The sequence below is a fragment of the Maylandia zebra genome, linkage group LG7 (assembly GCF_041146795.1).
Source record: "Maylandia zebra isolate NMK-2024a linkage group LG7, Mzebra_GT3a, whole genome shotgun sequence".
NCBI classification, from domain to species: Eukaryota; Metazoa; Chordata; class Actinopteri; order Cichliformes; family Cichlidae; genus Maylandia; species Maylandia zebra.
In genome coordinates, this window is record NC_135173.1 from 26,242,869 (window position 1) to 26,262,659 (window position 19,791).

Here is a 19,791-nt window from a genome sequence, read left to right on the forward strand (position 1 = left end):
CTGACAAAGTAAGAAAACCCCTGCTCCAGATTCCACACCATCATGCTCAACTGAAACTTGAAATTACTGACATGAACAAGCCAAATTTCTTCAGGAGACACAATGACAAATGAAAAGAGGCATGTTCGGAGAAGTAAAGGTGACGTTTTAAGCAAGGTGGTGGGACTGTCATACTCTGGCTTGTTTTGCTGCTAGTGGTACCAGTATATTGCACAAAGTGGGTGGAATAATGAAGAAAGGACTACCTCCAAATTCTTCAACTCTGTATCAAAGAAAGTGGCAAGTGAAACTTGAGCACAGTTGGGCTTTCCAACTCGACAAAGATCCAAAAATAACACATTAAAACTGGTTTTTGGAATGGATAAAAATGCTAACATTAGCCTCCTGGAATAGTTTTCCCAAAGCCCTGACCTCAAACCTACGGAGCTCCGCAGGGGACATGGGAGAAAAAAAAATTAAGACGGACTAACTCGGGATCTCGCAAAAGTTTCATCTCCGAAAACGTCGCAGCACTTTTGCAAATATGTGATGTCTTGTAAACTGAGCAGATATCTGACGTTTACACAACTACATTCACGCCTCAAAATATCTTAAAAGTGTATTTTGTGACCCAGAAAGAGTAATATTACAACTAAGTAGCTGCCGACGTTGTTGGAATTCAACTTTTGCACAACTTTTGCGAGATCCCGAGTTTTTTTCCCCCATGTCCCTTCGTACAAACCTATCCCTATTGCCCTATTGAATATTGTGGGCCATGCTGGAAAGCTGGGTCCCCTCCAGGAACTTATCCGATGTAAATGAACCTAACAGCAATAGAATATCTAACCAGAATCATTTCAAAAGCTTGTTGATGTCAAAGGTCACCTCAATGCCCTTTTTCTTGTAAGGTTTTTGTTGTATTGTAAACAGGGGGGTCCAGCTCCAGGCCTCGAGTGCCGGTGTCCTGAGGGTTTTTGATCTCACCCTGGTTCAACACACCTGAATCAAATGATGAGTTCATTACCAGGCTTCTGGAGAACTTCAAGACATGTTGAGGAGGTCATTTAGCAATTTGAATCAGCTGTGTCGGATCAAGAACACATCTAAAACCTGCAGGACACCGACACTCAAAGCCTGGAGCTGCCTACCCCTGCCCTATAAGCAGGCACCTGGCGAAGAAAGAAAAATTCCCCTTTAACGGGAAGAAACCTCTAAAGAAAATCTATTAAGTGGAAACCTTTTCAGCAGAGGAAAAGAAATAACCCATCACCCTTCAATATGCATTCTGAAAGGTCTGAATGCTTTTTTCAACTATAGTCTAAAAAGTAATGAAAATATAGCAGGTTTAGTCATAACTGAATGCAACATTGAACACTGAAAAATGAACAAGAAAAATAGTTTTCAGTTCAAGCAATTCACAGACGCAGATGTTTGAAGCGGTTTGTTTAATCTTTTCATACACATGCAAACAGCAGTGATATCATTTTCCCACATTCATCTTCACATTTAATCTGACATCAACAGGTTGTGCTTCTAGTTGATGTGCTTCAGGTCAAGTTTGCAGGTTTTTGGGGGACCTTTCTTGCTCTTTTAGACCTCCTTCAACAGAAGACCATAAGGGCGGATGGCCTGTTCTACTATCGCCTGCTCTTCTTGAGCTGAGAACACAGACGGGATGGGAACCAGCCAGTACTTATCGTTGTTGTGTTTCTGCCTGTACTCTGGGTTGATCCGATTTTGCAGAATCACTTTGTATTGCTTGCCATTCTTTTGACAAGTGAAGGTTTTGGCATAAGAGACAGCTTCATTGACGTAAGGGGTAGAGTAAATCCCTCTGCCATAGGTCTGACCTGGACCTGGCTGTTAAATAAAAGTAAGATATATATATGTTATATTATTAAATACTGATACATTAAATACAGGCCTAATATGGAAATAGGACAAAAAGAGCACTGAAGTGGCTTAAAGGGTGAGCAGCTCTTGTGTGGCATAAATACGTTTATGTGCCATAACAATGGACATGCTATGGAAAAATATTCTGACAGAGATAAATAACAATAAATAAATAAATATACAAAAACCTGCAGCTTACAGGTTTTTGACATTATTCATAGGAAAAAGCCTTCTCAACACTTTTGCTCAACAATGCTCAACAAGTATAAGTACAGCTACAGTTTGCTCCTGAGGTCCTAGACATGCAGGCGTCCTCTCACAGTCACATAACTGCTATTTACTGCATTTCCTTTTCTTTGTGTTGTGCTGAGATTTTCATAGCTTGTGACTTGACATGTGACAAAACCATTCAACTCTCTTTTTGACTCTTTTCTCAACCCTGGGATAAAATCCAGACTTTAGAAAACTGAAGTGCTGCATGGGACACAGTCTCAGCATCTCAGCATGTGGAATAAGAGACCAGGAATATACATAAAGTGGGACAGTTGGTGGCATTCCATGCAATTTCAAAATATTAAATATCACAATTATACATCATATAAAATGTTACTGTAAAGCAATTGTACTGGGTAAAATAATGGGTTGTGATGATAACATAATCAAACCTTGTAGAATCCTTCGATGATGCCCCCAGCTCCTTCCTTAGATGTCCCATGGTAGGACACAGGCCACTCCCCTGGCACTGACGCAGTGCTTCGGTACCGAGTTCCCAGCCATGTATTTCCATCATACTTATTCAGGACCTGTGACAAAATATGAGGTGATGCAGGTGTATCTGGACCTGTATTTGTTTCAGACAGTCCATAGTTCATCTCTGCAAACTGTATCTTCAATTAAAGTCTGAGCTTCTGCATGTTGTACATATAGCATTTCAAAGTGCTTTACCTTTGGGACAAACTATTCTATTGATCTTACTTTGAATGGGGAGAGTCAGATATTTGACTGTCTTTTATTTTCTACAACTTAAGAGCATCATGATGTACCAGTTATGCTTATAACACACATATGATATGTAATATGCTAAATAACTGTTTAACTATTCTTTTTCAAACCCAGTTCTAGTTCCATTGACACTGTTCACCTCTCTACATTTTTATTTTGAGGTCAATTCATTTCCAGTGCACTACCTGGAAAGCACTCTGGAAGTAACAGACTGCATACAGTTAATTCAATCAGGTCAAATTAGTTTTTTAAGGTGTGAGTTGAGACCAAATCTTTGCAGAAAATTCTTTACAGATGATTTGTTATATTGTTTTCTTATAATTCTATTTCTGTAGTTTAAAAAAAAAAAGGCCTAGTATTTGACATAAAAGAGAGGACTAAATGCAGTTATTGATTTCCAAGAAACTGATGAAGAAGAATATTGTTGAGAACACTAATAAACTTCTAGTTTAGTTTCGAAAATGAGCTGGAAGGAAATTCAGGGAACCAGAAGTTTCAACTTTCTAATGATTGCAAATATCTGAAGCCCAAAAAGTATTTTACTGGGATGTCATTGAATTTGTGCTCTACAGCCCGGCTTAAAGATCAATTAAAGCAGCTTAGACTCTAAGTAATGAGCATGAATAAAATGGTTGATGCTGATCTCAATTCAAAGACAAATTTACCTTGAGGGCAAAACGGTACCAACCACTTGGTCGTTCATACACCTCTCCGCCTCTGTAATAGGTCTCTGTGTCTTGGAGACCAGAGAAATCGTAGTCAAATGTTGGATCAAAGAATTCGCTCTCATCGATGATGAAAGACCTTTCTTGTGGTGCAGTTCGAAAACAGGTGTCAGAGCCTGAACATTGCCCTCCATCTTGCAGAACACGTTGAATTCTGGCAAAGTTGTTTCTTGACACTGGGCTGCAAGTTGAGAAAGACAGCTGAGATTAGGGTCTGAATAAACCTGACCATCAACAAAAGAAAAGAAATGCTGCTCTTTCACTGGATGTTTTCTCACTCTCTGCAAACCAAACTGCAACATTGTTGTCAAAATTCTTTGAGCTTTAGAAACTACATCCTGACTGTGAATCTCAATATAATATCCCATCCATCCTCTTATCCTTTTCAGTGTTTTGTGGAGGGGGGTGCTGGAGCCTATCCCAGCTGCCTTAGGGCAATTTAGAGTTTCCAGTTAACCTATGCCCACTAACTGCAGGTCTTTGGATAGTGGGAGGAAGCCAAAGTAGAACATGGGGAGAACATGCACACAGAAGGACCCCAAATGGTGGAATTGACCTTCTTGCTGTGAGGCAACAGTGCTAACCACTGTGCCACCATGTTGCACCATTACTCCAATATAATATACTGCTACAAAAAAAATTTGAGAACTCTTCCCGTTCCCTTTTTGAGGAATGACATCAGCGCAAGTCTTAAGAATAGTTTATAATATTACAATATTTACCAGGTTTGATCTCCATCTGCGATTGCACAAATGAGACTGTTTATAGACAGCGTTGGTGCTGCTGAGCCAGGAAAGCTTGCTCTTTGGAAAACTCCAGCGTGACCTCCTGCTCTTTGGTTTTGAACAGAAATGATCTGGGCATTGCAAACTGCACCCAAAGCTTCAAGTGCAATTTCTCTGTCCATCTTGATGTTGTCTTGATGTTGTAGTCCTTTGCTCTGCTCACTTCTACCTGCAAGTGTTGTGGCTCGTGCAGAATTGGGCTTATATGTTACACTGTTTATGACGTAAACCCAGTTTGCATAATTTCTTAGATAAATCAACTTTTGACTTTTTGACCTTCCAATAGGTGTGTTTTCATTGGAACTTTCTGTTCTTCTCTTTTTTCCAGTTGCAAAATTATTCATCATCTCTTAGACTTTCACAACTGCATCCACACCCTGAATCTTAGTACAGTCACAGTTTACCATTTTAAAAACAAAATACCATTATTACAATTATTCAGTAACCTCGGTTTCATTTGCAGAAGTTGGATTCAGCAAGCCTGCAAGAATTAGCTCTTGTTTATTTATTTTTTTAAAAAGGAGGAAACTTGTTTTTTTGGAGTGGATGATAAATGATAAGAGGGCAGGGGGATAAAATAAAGGTCCAAGCGTCCCTTGGCTTTTGCCTACTTCTCGTGCTCTGACTTTTCTTGACTTTTTGACCTTCACAAAAAGAAAAGGACAGTTGAACTTCTTCTGGAATTTTTTGCTCTGTACAAACTGAATTAAAGTGAAAAAGGATGTACATATTTTTCTCACCCTGTGGCCAAACTTCCCCCTTCCTGTGGTCTGTTGACACTACTTCTTGCAATTGCAGATTTATGTTCAACAAAAATTCAGTGGCATCAATTACAGCCTGCAACTTCTGGAGTACTTTCCATGGTATTTTACTTAAATTACAGTGCTTTGAGTTCCCCAAATATAGTTACCAATGGAAACAGTAGAAGAAAGATGTCACATTTGTAAGTGTGCGCCCAGAACAGGTAGAATCCTTTGTTCATGTGTGTCTCACTTCCCTATGTCAACATCTGTGGCCCCACATCACTAGATGAATTACATGGTAGGGTGTCCTCTCATGTACACACTCTCATTTAATGTTTTTTCTTTATTTTTACTACTTTCTACATTGTAGATACAAACTGAAGACATTAAATGTACAAAACTAGATATATGGAATTATGGAGCAAAGAAAAAAAAAGGATAAATAACTCTAAATATGTTTTATGTTTTTTTGTCTCAGATTCCTGAAAGTAGTCACCCTTAGCTTTGTTGACAGCGCTGCAAACCCTTGGCCATCTCTCAATAAGCTTCATGATGTATGACAATTGTTAGAATTCATATAATGGCAAGAACCAATCAGCTAAGTAAAGACAAACAACAGTGCATCAATATTTTAAGAACTGAAGGTCATCTGTCCCCAAGTTCAGCTGCAAAAACCATCATGCGCTATGATGAAACTGGCTCACATGAGGACCACCCCAGGAAAGGACGACCTCTGTGCTGAGGATAAATTCATGTGAGTCACCAGCCTCAGAAATCACAAGTTAGCAGCACCTCAGCTTAGAGCCCAGATAAATGTCACAGAGTTCCAGTAGCAGACTCATCTCTACATCAACTGTTCAGAGAAGACTGTGTGAATCAGGCATTTATGGACAAATAGATCCTGCAGTGACATGCCATTTTTTAAACTGTATTTTAAATATAAGATCTTGGATGGCAGAAAACTTTTTACAGCTTAACCAGGACAAAACTGAAGTTTTAATCGTCGGTCCCGAGGCTCAGAGAGAGAAACTCTTGTCTAAATTAGAGGCATTTTCACTATGTCCTTTGCTACAAGTGAAAAACCTGGGTGTTATTTTTGACTCTGAGCTTGGTTTTATCCCACATATTAAACATGTAACCAAAATTGGATTTTATCATCTAAAAAATATAGCCAGAGTCCGCCCTATTCTCTCTCGGGCCAACACAGAGATGCTGATGCATGCTTTTATTACCAGTCGCATTGATTACTGTAATGCCCTGCTCTCTGGTCTTCCTAAGAAGAATATTTCAACTTTACAACTTTTGCAAAACTCAGCAGCTCGTGTGCTGACGAAGACCAGAGGGCGGGCCCACATTACACCGGTTTTAGAATCGCTGCATTGGCTCCCCGTGTGTTTCAGGATCAATTTTAAGGTTCTTTTATTGGTTTTTAAATGTCTTAATGGTCTTGGGCCTTGTTTACAACATCATTAACAAGATTTATTCCAACAATAAGCAGCAAAATCAAGAGAAATAAAAGTACAATTAGTTGTAGAGACACCTGAGCAATTTCAGAATATTTTATGTAAAACATTTATGTTTGTGTACTCCACTGTAGGAAAGACTCCACTGATTAAAATCTCAGAATCAGTTGGATTATTAGAGTTTCTGAAGACGGAGAGGTGGTGGTTCAGTAATGTGCACAGATCCAGTACTTAAGGAGGATGACGATCAGAAGGACAGGTTGATGAGGGGAGCATTGTTCTCAGTCTTGTCCTCAGGACTCCACTTGATAAGCGGAGAGCTCAAATCAATCAGCTGAAAACAACAAATGCACAGTTACAAAGCTGCTTTGGGTACAAGGTTACTGAAATCTGAAGCACCAAACGAACAAACTGCATCACAGTGAAACAAATCTGTTAAAATACTACATATTCAAAAAACCCTCATCTAAAATATTTTTGAGGGTCTTGAAAGGAAGATGTAGCCGTTACGTTTCTGTTTGACTTCATCTTGCACAACATGTTGAATTCTGGCAAAGTTGTTTCTTGACATCGGGCTGCAAGTTGAGAAAGACAGCTGAGATTAGGGTCAGAATAAACCTTCTGACCATCAACAAAAGAAGAAAAGAAATGCTGCTCTTTCACTGGATGTTTTCTCGCTCTCTGCAAACCAAACTGCAACATTGTTGTCAAAATTGTTTGAGCTTTGGAATCTACATCCTGACTGTGAGTCTGTAGTCTTATACTCAAATATACTGCTACAAAAAAACTGAAAAACTCACGTTACCTTTTTGGAGGAATGACATCAGCACAAGTCTTAAGAATAGTTTATATTACAATATTTACCAGGTTTGATTTCCATCTGCAACTGTATGAATGAGAGTTTTGACAGACAGCGTTGGTGCAGCGGAGCAGGAAAAGCTTGCTCTTTGGAAAGCTCCATCGTGAGCATCTGCTCTTTGTTTTTGAACAGAAGTGATTTGGGCATTGCAAATTGCACCCAAAGCTTCAAGTGCAATTTCTCTGTCCATCTTGACGTTGTAGTCCTTTGCTCTGCTCACTTCTACCTGCAAGTGTTGTGATTCATGTAGAATTCGGCTTATAGGTTAAACTGCATCGTGACACCTCCTGAGACGCTGCAGTTTACATCATTTCTTAGATAAATCAACTTTTGACTTTCCAATAGATGTTTTCATTGGAACTTCCTGTTCTTTTTTCTTGTGAAATTGTTCATCACATCTTAGATTTTCACGACTACCCTGAATCTTGATACAGTCGCAGTTCTCCATAAACTACAATTACTGCCTTGCAATTGTTGCAAAAACTCTTCAGAAGCCTGCATTTCATCACTGCAAAGATGAGTGAGATTCATTCGTTTCTCATACACAAACACATTTTAGCCTAAATCAAACATTGTCTGATTTTTACATAAAACACCAGGTAACTCCAGTGACTTTTGATAGTGTATGAATATTGAAGCGACTTATTCCCTGCATTGCAGATATGTTATGTTTATATACCTCCCTTTCATAGGTCTCCAGGTCTCAGTCGAGTGACACCTTTGTCACTTCAAGGAATTCCTCCTCATTGATAATGAAACTGTCCTGTTTTTATATCTAAAACCATGTTCTGCCAGTCAGCTGACAAGTCCTTTTTCTGCAGTGCAACTCTGACTTTGAACACATAGTAAAGTTGATCTATATTATTATCTATGCATATTATATAAATATTTCTTCTTCAAGTGAACTTCAGGAAGCCAGGATCACTGGAGTGTTTACAACATCATTAACAAGATTTATTCCAACAATAAGCAGCAAAATCAAGAGAAATAAAAGTACAATTAGTTGTAGAGACACCTGAGCAATTTCAGAATATTTTATGTAAAACATTTATGTTTGTGTACTCCACTGTAGGAAAGACTCCACTGATTAAAAACTCAGAATCAGTTGGATTATTAGAGTTTCTGAAGACGGAGAGGTGGTGGTTCAGTAATGTGCACAGATCCAGTACTTAAGGAGGATGACGATCAGAAGGACAGGTTGATGAGGGGAGCATTGTTCTCAGTCTTGTCCTCAGGACTCCACTTGATAAGCGGAGAGCTCAAATCAATCAGCTGAAAACAACAAATGCACAGTTACAGAGCTGCTTTGGGTACAAGGTTACTGAAATCTGAAGCACCAAACGAACAAACTGCATCACAGTGAAACAAATCTGTTAAAATACTACATATTCAAAAACTAAAAATCTAGTGGAGTTTGTCTTTCCTGGATATTGGACTGAAGGCATGGCTGCTTTGATCGATAAATAGTCTTAAAAGGCAGCTGTAGCCATTACATTTCTTCACCTTCGCCAGCTGTAGTCACTCAACTGGGCCTCTCTTAATTTATCTTTGTGTTTTGGAGCATTATTGCTGAGACATCCAGTGGTGTAGTTAACCGTGGTTAACAGTGTCACTTGACAGGTGAAGTTAAGGGCAGGTGAAAGTAGCCATTACAGGAATTCTCTCAAAAATTATTGAGTCTACTATGTGGTACAGGTCATAAATGTGTTCTTCAGTTAAGGTGAGAAAATTTGGTGACAAACAAATGATTCTGTATTTCACTTTACAGGTGTGTGGCATATCACTGATCACAGGTTAAAAAATTAATAATAGTCGGTGGGAAAAGTGAGCATTCAAACAATAACTGAAAGCACCATTAACTACTCTCTTAAAATTCCAATTAAAATATCCCAATAATTCTTAATGGGTATATGAACAAATTTAAATAGACTGATAGATTCTAAAAAGGACTTGGGTGTTATCCCCAGATGAGGTGAAAGTTACCTGAGCTGCACTGCAAGTCTTATTATTGGTCCGGATGAAGTCAGGGGTGTTGGTCAAGTCAATGAGCAGCTTCTCTTGAGGAGGCAGGGTGGGTGGTGGAAGATCCAAAAGGAGAACCTGAGCAAAAAAACTGAGTGTGAGATGATCATCTCTGAAGTTGCTCTGCAGCTCCAGCAGATCAGACTGAACAAGTGAAGATGCAAGAGTTTGACTCTGGACAACAAATGAACTTTGAGTGTGTGGCAACAATTCATTATAATTTTTGTTGTTTTCTAAACCATTATGAAGCAACTTATACAGCTACAGAGCATCTGAATCATCTGGTCATCTGTCAGGCTCCAAATCATTTTAACCTCAAAGGAGTCAATAATAGAAGAACCTGGTATTAAAGCAAAAAAGGAGACTTGTGTAGTTTAACCCTTTGATCTCATATGGTGATATAACCAGAGTACCAGTGCTTGTTCCTGTTATGCGCTGGAACCTGAACATGTGGAGGAAACTTTGGCTAAAGAAGAAGCGTGTTAAGGTCTTGGAGTGGCCTAGTCAGTCCCCAGGTCTTACTCCCACAGAAAATCTATGGAGGGAGCTGAAGGTTCCAGTTGCCAAACATCAGCCACGAAACATTAATGACTTTGAGAGGATCTGCAGAGAGGAGTGGGACAAAATCCCCCCTGAGATGTGTGCAAAACTTGTGGCCAACTACAAAACAGGTCTGACCCATGTGCTTTACAACAAAGGTTCTGCCATCAAGTACTAAAGTGTGTTTTGCAAAAATCAAATACTTATGTCCTTCATGAAAATGCTAATTATTTTTTTGGAAATGCACTTTTCTGGATTTTTGTTGTTATTGTTCTTTCTCTCACTGTTCAAATAAACCTACCATTGAAATTATAGAAGGATCATTTCTTTGCTAGTGGGGAAAATCACAAAAACAGCTGGGGTTCAAATAATTTTTTTCCCTGATTATAACTCTTGTATTATGATGGTGTATACTGTGTGACCTCTGACCTCCTGTGTCTTGCTGTTGCGGTCCTCTTTAAGCTCCAGTTCAATCAGGTTTTCATTGGGCACTGATTCATCCAGAATCAGTGCTCCAGGATCCATGGGCTCTGATTGGTCAGTCTGTTGGTTGTTTGAGGGTGTGGTGGTAGGGGGATCATCCTCTAGACAGAAGGGCTGAATTTCAGGTGCATCAATAAGCTCCTCCTCCTCCTGTGCATTGGTGAGGGTGGGGCTGTGCACACACAAATATAGACACAAATAAAGAATGACACACCTGCATGTGAAGTCAAAGGAGCAACCAGGTGATCTGCAAAGGACCAGTTAGAAGGCAGCCTCTAGCATCTTACCTACAGCTGTGCTGCTTGGTATATGAGGTGGGGACAGAGTCAGAGAGGGCTGGAGGTTTGGGCGTTGGAGAGGGAATGAGTGAAGCCTTGCGTCTAACTGGAGTGGGGAGGGCAGAGGGGCGTCGTGGCTTCATCTGCAGTGACTTGCATGTGATAGCAGAAGGTGTTAGCGGACCAGCAGATGGCTTTTGAGGAAGACTAAAAGAGAAGGAGTTTACAGTATCACTGATCTGTCAGGTAACATTCAGCTCCAACATCTCGATCAAACACTGAAGGAACATAGAACCCAGCAGAGATTTAACAGTGTCAGGAATTATATGTGTACTGCCATCTACCTGTCCATGCCGTTAAGTGACATCAGCCTCTTTGGCTTCAACACCTTTGAGACATCTAAAGACAAAACAAAGACAGTGAGACAGACATGTCAGAGTGTGAAAAACTGAAGCTGAAAATCTTGCTTTGAACTCAAATCAAATTAACAGTTTTCTCAATGCATGTTATTACTGCAAGGCAAACACCTGACAAAATTAAAGAGAAAACCCCATCAATCAGTAAATCCCCTACAAGTAGCACTTGGAAAGGAAGAAGCCCTTTCAAAGCCTGGTTTATAGTCACTACACTGGTTGTTGCAAAAAAACTAACATCACCAAAGCCATGTAACTATTTATACTGCCACTGAGAGCACGCTGATCCATCAGTGTCACCAGTGAAGAAAAAAAGCCCACATTAACAATGGTAACTCAGCAAAAGCCATCAAAAAGGGAAGGAAAAAAAAAAACTAAACAAAACAAAAACTGGATTTTTTTTTAACCCCGAGACAGAAGGTCAGTTTCACTCAATTTATGAGTTAGATGTTAGTCCATTATTTGTCATGTCCAAATATCTCAGAGTTAATCATCACTTTCTCACCATTTGCATGGTGAACACCTTTGCCTCCTGTGCTTGGTGTAGGTAGGACCACCGCCTCAGGTTTAGATTTGGCCTTCGGTCCGCTCTGCAGCCGACTTGTGGAGGTGGTGAGGTTGGAGGCAGGTCTTTTGGGGGGCGTGGCTTCAGCGCTCTTGTGAGGAGTGGATTTGGCATCATTGCCACTCTCCGCCTCAGACAGCTTCTTGGCCTGTGTCGATATTGAGCGGCGGCCAGCGGCAGTGGAGGACACCGACTCTGCAGCACTGTAGATGGTGGACCTGCGTGGCCTGCTGAGGCTGTTCACTTTGCGGGGTGCTGGGCCAGTGGAGCTGCTCAGATTCCCGTTAAGAGTAGACTTCACCTTGCCTGAGAGCAGCAACAGATGGTGAAACAGGGTAGATATTTAACCATTTAGCTGTACAGTAAATCTTTAAACGATCATCCAAATAAAACCTTCGCACGTACTCATCCAGGACAGAGATCAAATCATTTTCAAGCTACCAACCAGAACCAATCTAAGCTAGTTGGAGAGAACACCTTATTGTGTTTACATTCCAATTTACTCTGACCTAGAGGACCTCCCTCCACAAGCCTATTTATAGCACTCATCCTACTTCAAATGCTGCATTCAGATGTACCCACCACATGTAAACTCAGAGTGCAAGTTGTCTGAAATCAAATGTTAACCTTTTGCAGTCTCTCTGTTTTAGTGTTGTTGCACTGTGTTCTAGTGACTACAATATCAATTCAGGGGATTTTAGAGTAATTCATGCTTCCATCTGATAAAAAGCTTTACGGAGATATTCTTTCCAGCAGGACCTACATACAGTGCCAAAACCACCAACAGATGGAGCCTGAACTTCCTTGCGACAATACCTCAGACTGTCTATGAGATATTTAAGAGGATGAGAAACAGTCAGCCCAAAAATTCAGACAAGCTTAAAGCTGCTACAATAAAAAAAACCTGGGCTTCACCAAAGCCTCCACATCACAGACTGATTCAAAATCTTTTTTCCCCAATTAAGTTTATTATTATTATTATTATTATTATTATTAATAATAATAATAAACGTCTAATAATTTTTGACGATTTCAGATTTTCATGAGCTAATGATAATAATTAAAACATAAATTTTAAAGCTTAGCCTTTTGAATTAAACTAGAGGAAAAATGAGATCTCACAGTATTCCCTTTTTATTTAAAAAAAAACAAAAAAACATACTAGCATGTAGCTCCTGTTACCATTGTGCAGTGAGCATACCTTTAGCCGGGGAAAGAGAGATGCTGGAGTTGAAGCTGGATACAGAGGAGGATGATGAGGACGTGTTCTTTCTCCTGGTCTGAAGACGCTGTGCTTTCCCACCTGACAGGTTCCTCACTCCACTCTGCTGGAAGGAAACACAATCATGACCAAAACAAATGAGTGATTTTACATATTTATCTATGTTTATCTTTTATATGTAGTCTATGGGTCAGACGTAACCTTTGTTTACCTTCTACAGACATTGCAGTGAGTTTGTATTTTAAAGGTCTTTCCTTTGAATTGTTAAAAATGACCTACGATAATTCTCAAACATAAAAACGTCCTGTTAATAATAGAGATGGCACAATATCACTTTATGTCCGATACCGATATCTTAACTTTGCATATCTGCCGATAACGATATGAAGCCGATATAGTGTATTTTTTTTAATCAATAAAACTGTTTTTTATAAATATGTTGTTGCATTTTGTACAAGTTCATATTGAAGTTTTAAAAAACAACAACACTAAAGCTATTCTGTTATACTTGTATGCAAGAAACACACTGCACCCAAAATATTTTATAGTTCAGCAAAACTGATCAATCTAATAAACTTAAAGCTGCACCATCCTCCCTATTCTGGTATATTAAAGAGTACTTAGCAGAAATATTAAACAACCTACTGGTTTCCTCTTTCTGGTGCAAAGTGGGTGATAAATAAACAAGTAAGACGGGACTTGCGACAGAAAAGCCGATCAGCTGATCATTGATCAGTTTCATGATTGAAGTAGCAACAGGAGAGAGAGGGGAGAGAATGAGAGAAGAAGAGGCAGCTGTGCAGCAAAGACAGAATAACTCCTGCCTTTTTTTGTGCCTCCCCCCCCCCCCATTCTAGCTGAAGTACGGGACAAATTGCTTCCTTTTCGCCTCAATATGGAACTTCGATGGCCAGTCCAGCTGTGGCTCCATATATCAGTTGTTAAGCTTAATGTGGAAATACTATGCAAACATTCAGAGATGCACTTACACACTTTACTTCTCTGGGATAGTTTTCTCTGAGATGAAATGCTGCGGTTTGGAAGCATGTAGCGAGGCGCCAAATGCTCCACCAGACCACCGACAGGTCTCGCAGACAACAGCCGCTCTATCACGTGACACATACTGCTCCAATGCGCTGAGCTGGGTTACGCCAAGCAGCGTGTTTTGTGAGGTGATTTTGTGATACTTTGGATCGGATTACTTTTTTTTTTTTTTTTTTTTTAAATCTCTCTCCGATATCCAATCCAGTAATTTAGGTCAGTATCAGACCGATACGATACGTAATATCGGATCAGTCCATCTCTAGTTAATAATACAGCAATGTTATTTTAATTCATCCATCCATTCGCTTCCGCTTCTCCTTTTCAGGGTCGCGGGGGGCGCTGGAGCCTATCCCGGCTGTCATAGGGCTAGAGGCGGGGTACACCCTGGACAGGTCGCCACTGTCGCAGGGCCATCACACAGGGACAGACAACCATTCACACTCACATTCACTCGCACATTCACACCTAGTGGCAATTTGGATTATCCAATTAACCTATCCCCACAAGCTGCATGTCTTTGGACGGTGGGAGGAAGCCGGAGTACCCGGAGGGAACCCACGCAAACACGGGGAAAACATGCAAACTCCACACAGAAAGACCCCGGCCTGATGTTGGAATTGAACTCAGGATCTTCTTGCTGTGCGGCAACAGTGCTAACCACCGTGCCGCCCATTATTTTAATTAAGTTTTCAAAAAAATTGATGTGTTCATAGTAAAATGCATTAAAAATATAGAGGAGTGGGCACTGGTTTGTGGAAGCTGCTATGTTGATCATGACTACAGTGGGCGAGGTGGACATCTGTTCCTCCTAATCGTGTTTTATGTATGTGGCTATAGACTGGCCACACCCCTTATAAGTTACTTTTAATTTAAAAATCCTGAATGGCTCTTTCACGATATCTGACAATTTAACATTTGTACATGTGGATAATCACTTTCTCCTCCTCCTCCCCTGCTCTCTTCTCCTCCCTCATCTCCACCTCATCCCCTTTTCCTAAACTGAAGTCAAAGCTTAAAAATATCCTCAAAAACTCACCTCAGTATTGCTGAGGTGTTGCAGTATTGCTATACTATTTATGGCCTCCTCCAGGGTAAACAGACATGGAAACATTGACAGCAGAGGTAAGCTGATAGCCTACTCACTACATCTGAATGGCAATGACAGTTGCTTGTCATACAGAGGCCACCATAGCTAGGATTATGCATTTGAATTGGTAGGGGTAAGAAAACAAAATTCATTTGAATGCAATCTACTGACATCTAGTGATGAGATTTCACACATTATTCTTTTAATGATTCATAGTTAAAAAGGCTATGCTATAAAAAAAAATGGGGGAAATATAAAAAGCTTGACTCAGATGCTTCTACATGACTCCTATCAAAGCGCTTCAGCTCCATAATTATTGTTTTTTGTTAACCTCATTTACAAAGTGAGAAATAAAGTCAGCAGGTAAATATCACTCAAAGTAAACGTAAATGTTTTTCCCAATCCGAAAACACTGCACTGAACTATTTGAACATGCAGACAGTTACCTTTACCTTGGTTGGCCGAGGAAGTGCGCGTTTTCCCAACAGACTGGAGTTGAGGGAGCTATCACTGATGTCAGAGGCCACGCTCGCTGAATCTGAGAGCAAATCCTCAGACGACTCCGCCCTTTTAGGGGGACAAGAAGACGGGCTTTGCCTCCAACTGCCCACTGCCTGAAACAGGTAATAGGTAACAGATCATCTGTAATCTGTTGATAGGGCGCCAACAACTTCTTACTAAACTATCTACACACAAAATAAAAATTTTAATAAAAGGAGAAAAGCTCATATAAAGTCAGTTCTGGTTGTGTTTCTGTTTATTTTATTACATTTGCTTCCTGGTTAGGAATCTGTTTCATCTATTTATTTTTGCTACTTTAATAAGTCTTAAGAAGATTGTAAGTTTTTCTAGGAAGGATCACGTTATGAACTGGTTTAATACAAATTTATTAATCTGTTATGTAACTGTAACATCACACTTGCATCTATTGAATGGTTTCTTTAAAACAAAAGGTAATGTATAAATATAGCAACAAGCTTTTTAAAACAGGAACAGGAGTGTTCAGTTCGTATCTTTAAGTATTAAAGGTGTCAAGTACTTATTCGAAAATGCACCTTATCCATTTTAAAGAAATTCATTGGAAATGTTTACAATCTTTTGTTTTTTTTAAATGTTGCTTTTTAAAAGCATGTTCAACAAAGAAATCAATCATAAACATTTTCCATGCATGGAATAAAGCAGAAAATAAATACTGCTTGTATTCTTCGGGCATTAAAAATACCCCAAATACCCACGATTCTGTCATGGAAACTGCACGGGCTCAGGAACACTTCCAGAAATTATGGAACCATTTGCTGTCCCAAATCCAAAGTTACATTATGCAAGGAGGAATACATATGAAGACATGATCCAGAAACGGCGCTCTCTTCTCAGAGCCAAAGGTATACAGAGAAGCCTTTAATGTGACACGCTTCCACACCGCCATGAAAATGTAGTGGAAGTGTGGGAGGAGAGGCGGGTTCGGAGAAGACTGATTCAGAGAAAGCCTATTAGGTATCTGTCAAAGGCTGCTTCCAGAAAACAGCGATACTGGGTGAATTAAAAACTCAAATCTTACTCTGTTGGGTGGTTGCAGTTTGGTCTTTTCCACTCTGCTCTTGTTGGTTGAACAGGAAGTCACTGGAATGGTTGGTTTGCTCGGCAGCACAACAGCAACACCTAGTGCAGATTTCCCTCGAAGTGCAGTTCTGGGCTGAGCTTTGGCTTGGATCACAGGGCTGCAGACGCTGAGTCTGCTTTTTGAAGTAGGGCGGGTAGACGAAGCTGGGGTGATAGTGGGGCGGATAGATGAAGTGATGCTGGAGCCGCTGCCTCTCTGCAGTTGGCGCTGGATGACGGGCGGCAGCTGCTTCAGTGGACTGTCCTGCACACAGAAGGTCTGTCGTTTGTTTGGGCTGACTCCACTGGTGGTCTGAGCAAGGAGACCAAGTCTGGTCTCAGCATCCTCGACAAACTCCTCTTGCTCAGTCATGGTGTCCATGGTCACACTGGTGGCGTCTCTGTTCTCATCGTGTGACACAGTGCTCTGCAGCTGACTTGCTAGTCTGTGGGCTTCCTGACACACAGCCTCCAGCTGTTCTCCCGTCAGCGGGCTCCAGGTTATGCTATGGTTCTCGAGGGGAGACGCCACATTAACGGAAACACACTTCTCTTTATGACTGACTGGACCAACAAACACCTCATCTTCAGCTTCATCACCCCTAGAGCTGTAGAGCACAAGGACATTAGTGCATAAGTCACAGCAAGAGTAACAAACAGTTCACAGCAATTAAACTTTAAACATCAAGGAGCTGACTACACACAGTTTTAAAAAAATAAAGCATTTCTTAAAATAAAGCAAGAGTGATGTGGAGCAATCGTGTCATGCCGACATAACAAAAGAAGAGAAAAAGAGTTCAAGTTATTACTAAAATTAAATTTGGAGCTATAAAGGCAAAACCAAAGTAAACTTATTTTGCTTTAAATTATTAAGATATATTATGCACTTAAGTAGTTTGAATTAGAAATCACACGCCCAAACAAACTTTAGAGGGATTTTTTTTTTAAACCAATAACTCAAGGTCTAATATGATACATTACAGAGCTTACATCTAAAATGGGTGATGGTATTGAGGGTATCCTTAGAGAAACTTGCATGTCCACGTCAACTGCCATCCTGCCCGGCCAGCAGGGTGATGACAATACCCATCCGCATTTTACAGTTGAGGGTTAAAATGCGGAGTTCCTTGATGGTTTTTACTCAGTTAAAACTGACTTTTAAGATACCTCAGGATGTTCAGAGTTTTGCAAAAGTTGTTGACATTCACTTAAACTTATTTACAGTTGAAGACAACAGAACTATTGGGACACATGTTGTTTTACTAATTTTATACTGTTCATTAGTTTTAATGGTTGTTTTATATTCTTGTTAATAGTTTATTACTTTGTCAATTTGACTTTTTGTGTGGGTTTGCTCATTTCAGTTTAGTTTTCATTAGCTTACATATTGTCCGTTATTATACTGTGCTGCAGATCAAATCCTGCATGTAAACCTTATTAGTGCAAGATCACATGTCAAACACGTCTTCTGGATGTTGGCAGCCGGACAATCAGAGGACGTTGTGGGAATTTAAATGCGGAAATAAAAGAAAAGTGCGTGACTGAACTCCTGGCAGTACCTCGATAGAAACTCTCTTTGATTTTTACCTGGCAGGCGACAGAGAAACATCAAAGTCAAACTTCTCATCAGGCAGAAAGAACACATCTACTGAGACACAATCAAAGTGATTAGTGATGAAACGCTTAAAAACACACGGTACGATATCTGACGGTCACTGAATGCTTACTCACCGCTGTTAGCTCGACAGTCCATCCGTAAGCTTGTTCGTCTCTGAAAACAGATCAGACGTGAAGATTTACTATCACAATAGCCTAAAAACATTCAACTTTACACCAACACTGACAAACAGTGAAACCAGCGAATTTAGAAACGACCATTTTGACTATCATGCTAACTTTAACGTTAGCTCTTTAGCAATCCACCTATGTCAAACAATAACGGACAAGAGCGTAAAACTCACAATTTAAAGATTCATTTTCGATAATTTTATGGTCCAACAATTTCCATGGAGAAAATGTTTTATTCAAGTTAAAATACAAACCTCTATTTCCTCCGAAACCTCAAAAATCTTTTTTGCTTCGCATTCAAACAGCGACGTGGAAGCAGAGAATTTCACAAATAATTCAAATCTGCTGCGCTGCGTGTCACGTGACTCATAGATGCGCCACTATTGGTTTAAAGACTATGACGGAGTCTCCGGTGGCGTCCTGGGGATTGTAGTCAAAAGCTAGCTAAAACTTGTGCCTGAACAATTTCCATTTACCATTTATGATTTTGCTTGATTTAAATTCGATTTTAAAAATTAGTATCCCAACAAAACAGCTCATATGAAAGTAATACAAATGTAATAAAAGTTTAAAAAAATGACTCTTAGCAGTTAAATTCGTTCATCTTTGTATATTTTTAAATTAAAGATGTGCATGCATTGAATAAAATGTAGATTAAAAATGCAATTCTTTTACAGTTCTTTCATTACAAGTTCTACGGTATTCATTGGACTGCTACATAACATGTAATGGTACTCTACTGCTTTTTAAATAGAATAATAGATTACAATAATAAAATCTGTGGATGAAGACTCTCTCTTCTAAATTTGGTCTGCCTGCTAGAACCACTCATATATAGACCACAGTGATTCAAATAACCACTGCTTACAACCAAGGTGTCCAAAAGAACATCTCTGAACACAACACACACAGAAACTTGGAGCAGATGGGCTACAGCATCAAAGCACCATAGGGACCGCTCCTTTCACTTAGAACAGGAAAGTGAGGCTCATACACATGGGCTTGCCAAAAGATAAGATAAGATAAGATAAGATAAGATAAGACTTTATTGATCCCACAATGGGGAAATTTTTGCGTCATCTCAGCTCAGGTACAGATATATGAAGGAAATACAAAAATACAATTAAGTACAATCAATGAAAAAAAGTAAGATAATATACTATATACAATGGTAGCATACACAGTATGTGATTATGGATATAGTTGGAAATATGGAAGACATAAACTATATAGCTTGGAAGGTCATGGAAGGTCCATTATGCATGTCTGGTGAGTGTCAATTTCTGTGGTGACAGAAGGTG

General features: G+C 39.8%; 2 protein-coding genes across 7 annotated transcripts; both read right to left on the reverse strand.

The window, feature by feature from the left end:
* Nucleotides 1–1,425: 1,425 nt before the first annotated feature.
* Nucleotides 1,426–4,532, reverse strand: LOC101472750 (uncharacterized). Its single transcript, XM_004556339.4, has 4 exons — nt 4,322–4,532; nt 3,540–3,780; nt 2,538–2,675; nt 1,426–1,839 (listed from the first exon to the last, which is right to left on the reverse strand). The coding sequence occupies exons 1-4, from the start codon at nt 4,504–4,506 to the stop codon at nt 1,570–1,572; spliced, it is 834 nt and encodes a 277-aa protein (XP_004556396.3). The 5' UTR covers nt 4,507–4,532; the 3' UTR covers nt 1,426–1,569.
* A 3,847-nt stretch (nt 4,533–8,379) lies between these two features.
* Nucleotides 8,380–18,848, reverse strand: gtse1 (G-2 and S-phase expressed 1). Of its 6 annotated transcripts, none has more exons than XM_023155694.3 (12): nt 18,745–18,848; nt 18,434–18,473; nt 18,290–18,347; nt 16,662–17,310; nt 15,556–15,717; nt 12,952–13,075; nt 11,691–12,056; nt 11,117–11,171; nt 10,782–10,979; nt 10,441–10,666; nt 9,433–9,549; nt 8,380–8,721 (listed from the first exon to the last, which is right to left on the reverse strand). In XM_023155694.3, the coding sequence occupies exons 2-12, from the start codon at nt 18,453–18,455 to the stop codon at nt 8,635–8,637; spliced, it is 2,064 nt and encodes a 687-aa protein (XP_023011462.3). In that variant the 5' UTR covers nt 18,456–18,473; nt 18,745–18,848; the 3' UTR covers nt 8,380–8,634. The 6 variants fall into 6 exon arrangements, with proteins under 6 accessions (XP_023011462.3, XP_012775909.3, XP_023011461.3 ...); XM_012920455.3 differs by having other exon boundaries at nt 12,952–13,078; XM_023155693.3 differs by having other exon boundaries at nt 15,550–15,717.
* Nucleotides 18,849–19,791: the final 943 nt, after the last annotated feature.

Excerpts from the sequence above, each read along its gene's own strand:
- gtse1 (XM_004556302.3), bottom strand. The coding sequence starts at position 18,455 with ATGGACTGTCGAGCTAACAGCG. Across the intron at positions 17,311-18,289 it reads GTTTCTCTGTCGCCTGCCAG|CTCTAGGGGTGATGAAGCTG; the intron begins GTAAAAATCAAA and ends TGTGCTCTACAG. Across the intron at positions 12,057-12,951 it reads CTCTCTTTCCCCGGCTAAAG|GCAAGGTGAAGTCTACTCTT; the intron begins GTATGCTCACTG and ends TGCTGCTCTCAG.
- LOC101472750 (XM_004556339.4), bottom strand. The coding sequence starts at position 4,506 with ATGGACAGAGAAATTGCACTTGAAGCTTTGGGTGCAGTTTGCAATGCC. Across the intron at positions 3,781-4,321 it reads GCAGATGGAGATCAAACCTG|CCCAGTGTCAAGAAACAACT; the intron begins GTAAATATTGTA and ends CTCAACTTGCAG. Across the intron at positions 2,676-3,539 it reads GGTACCGTTTTGCCCTCAAG|GTCCTGAATAAGTATGATGG; the intron begins GTAAATTTGTCT and ends ATTTTGTCACAG.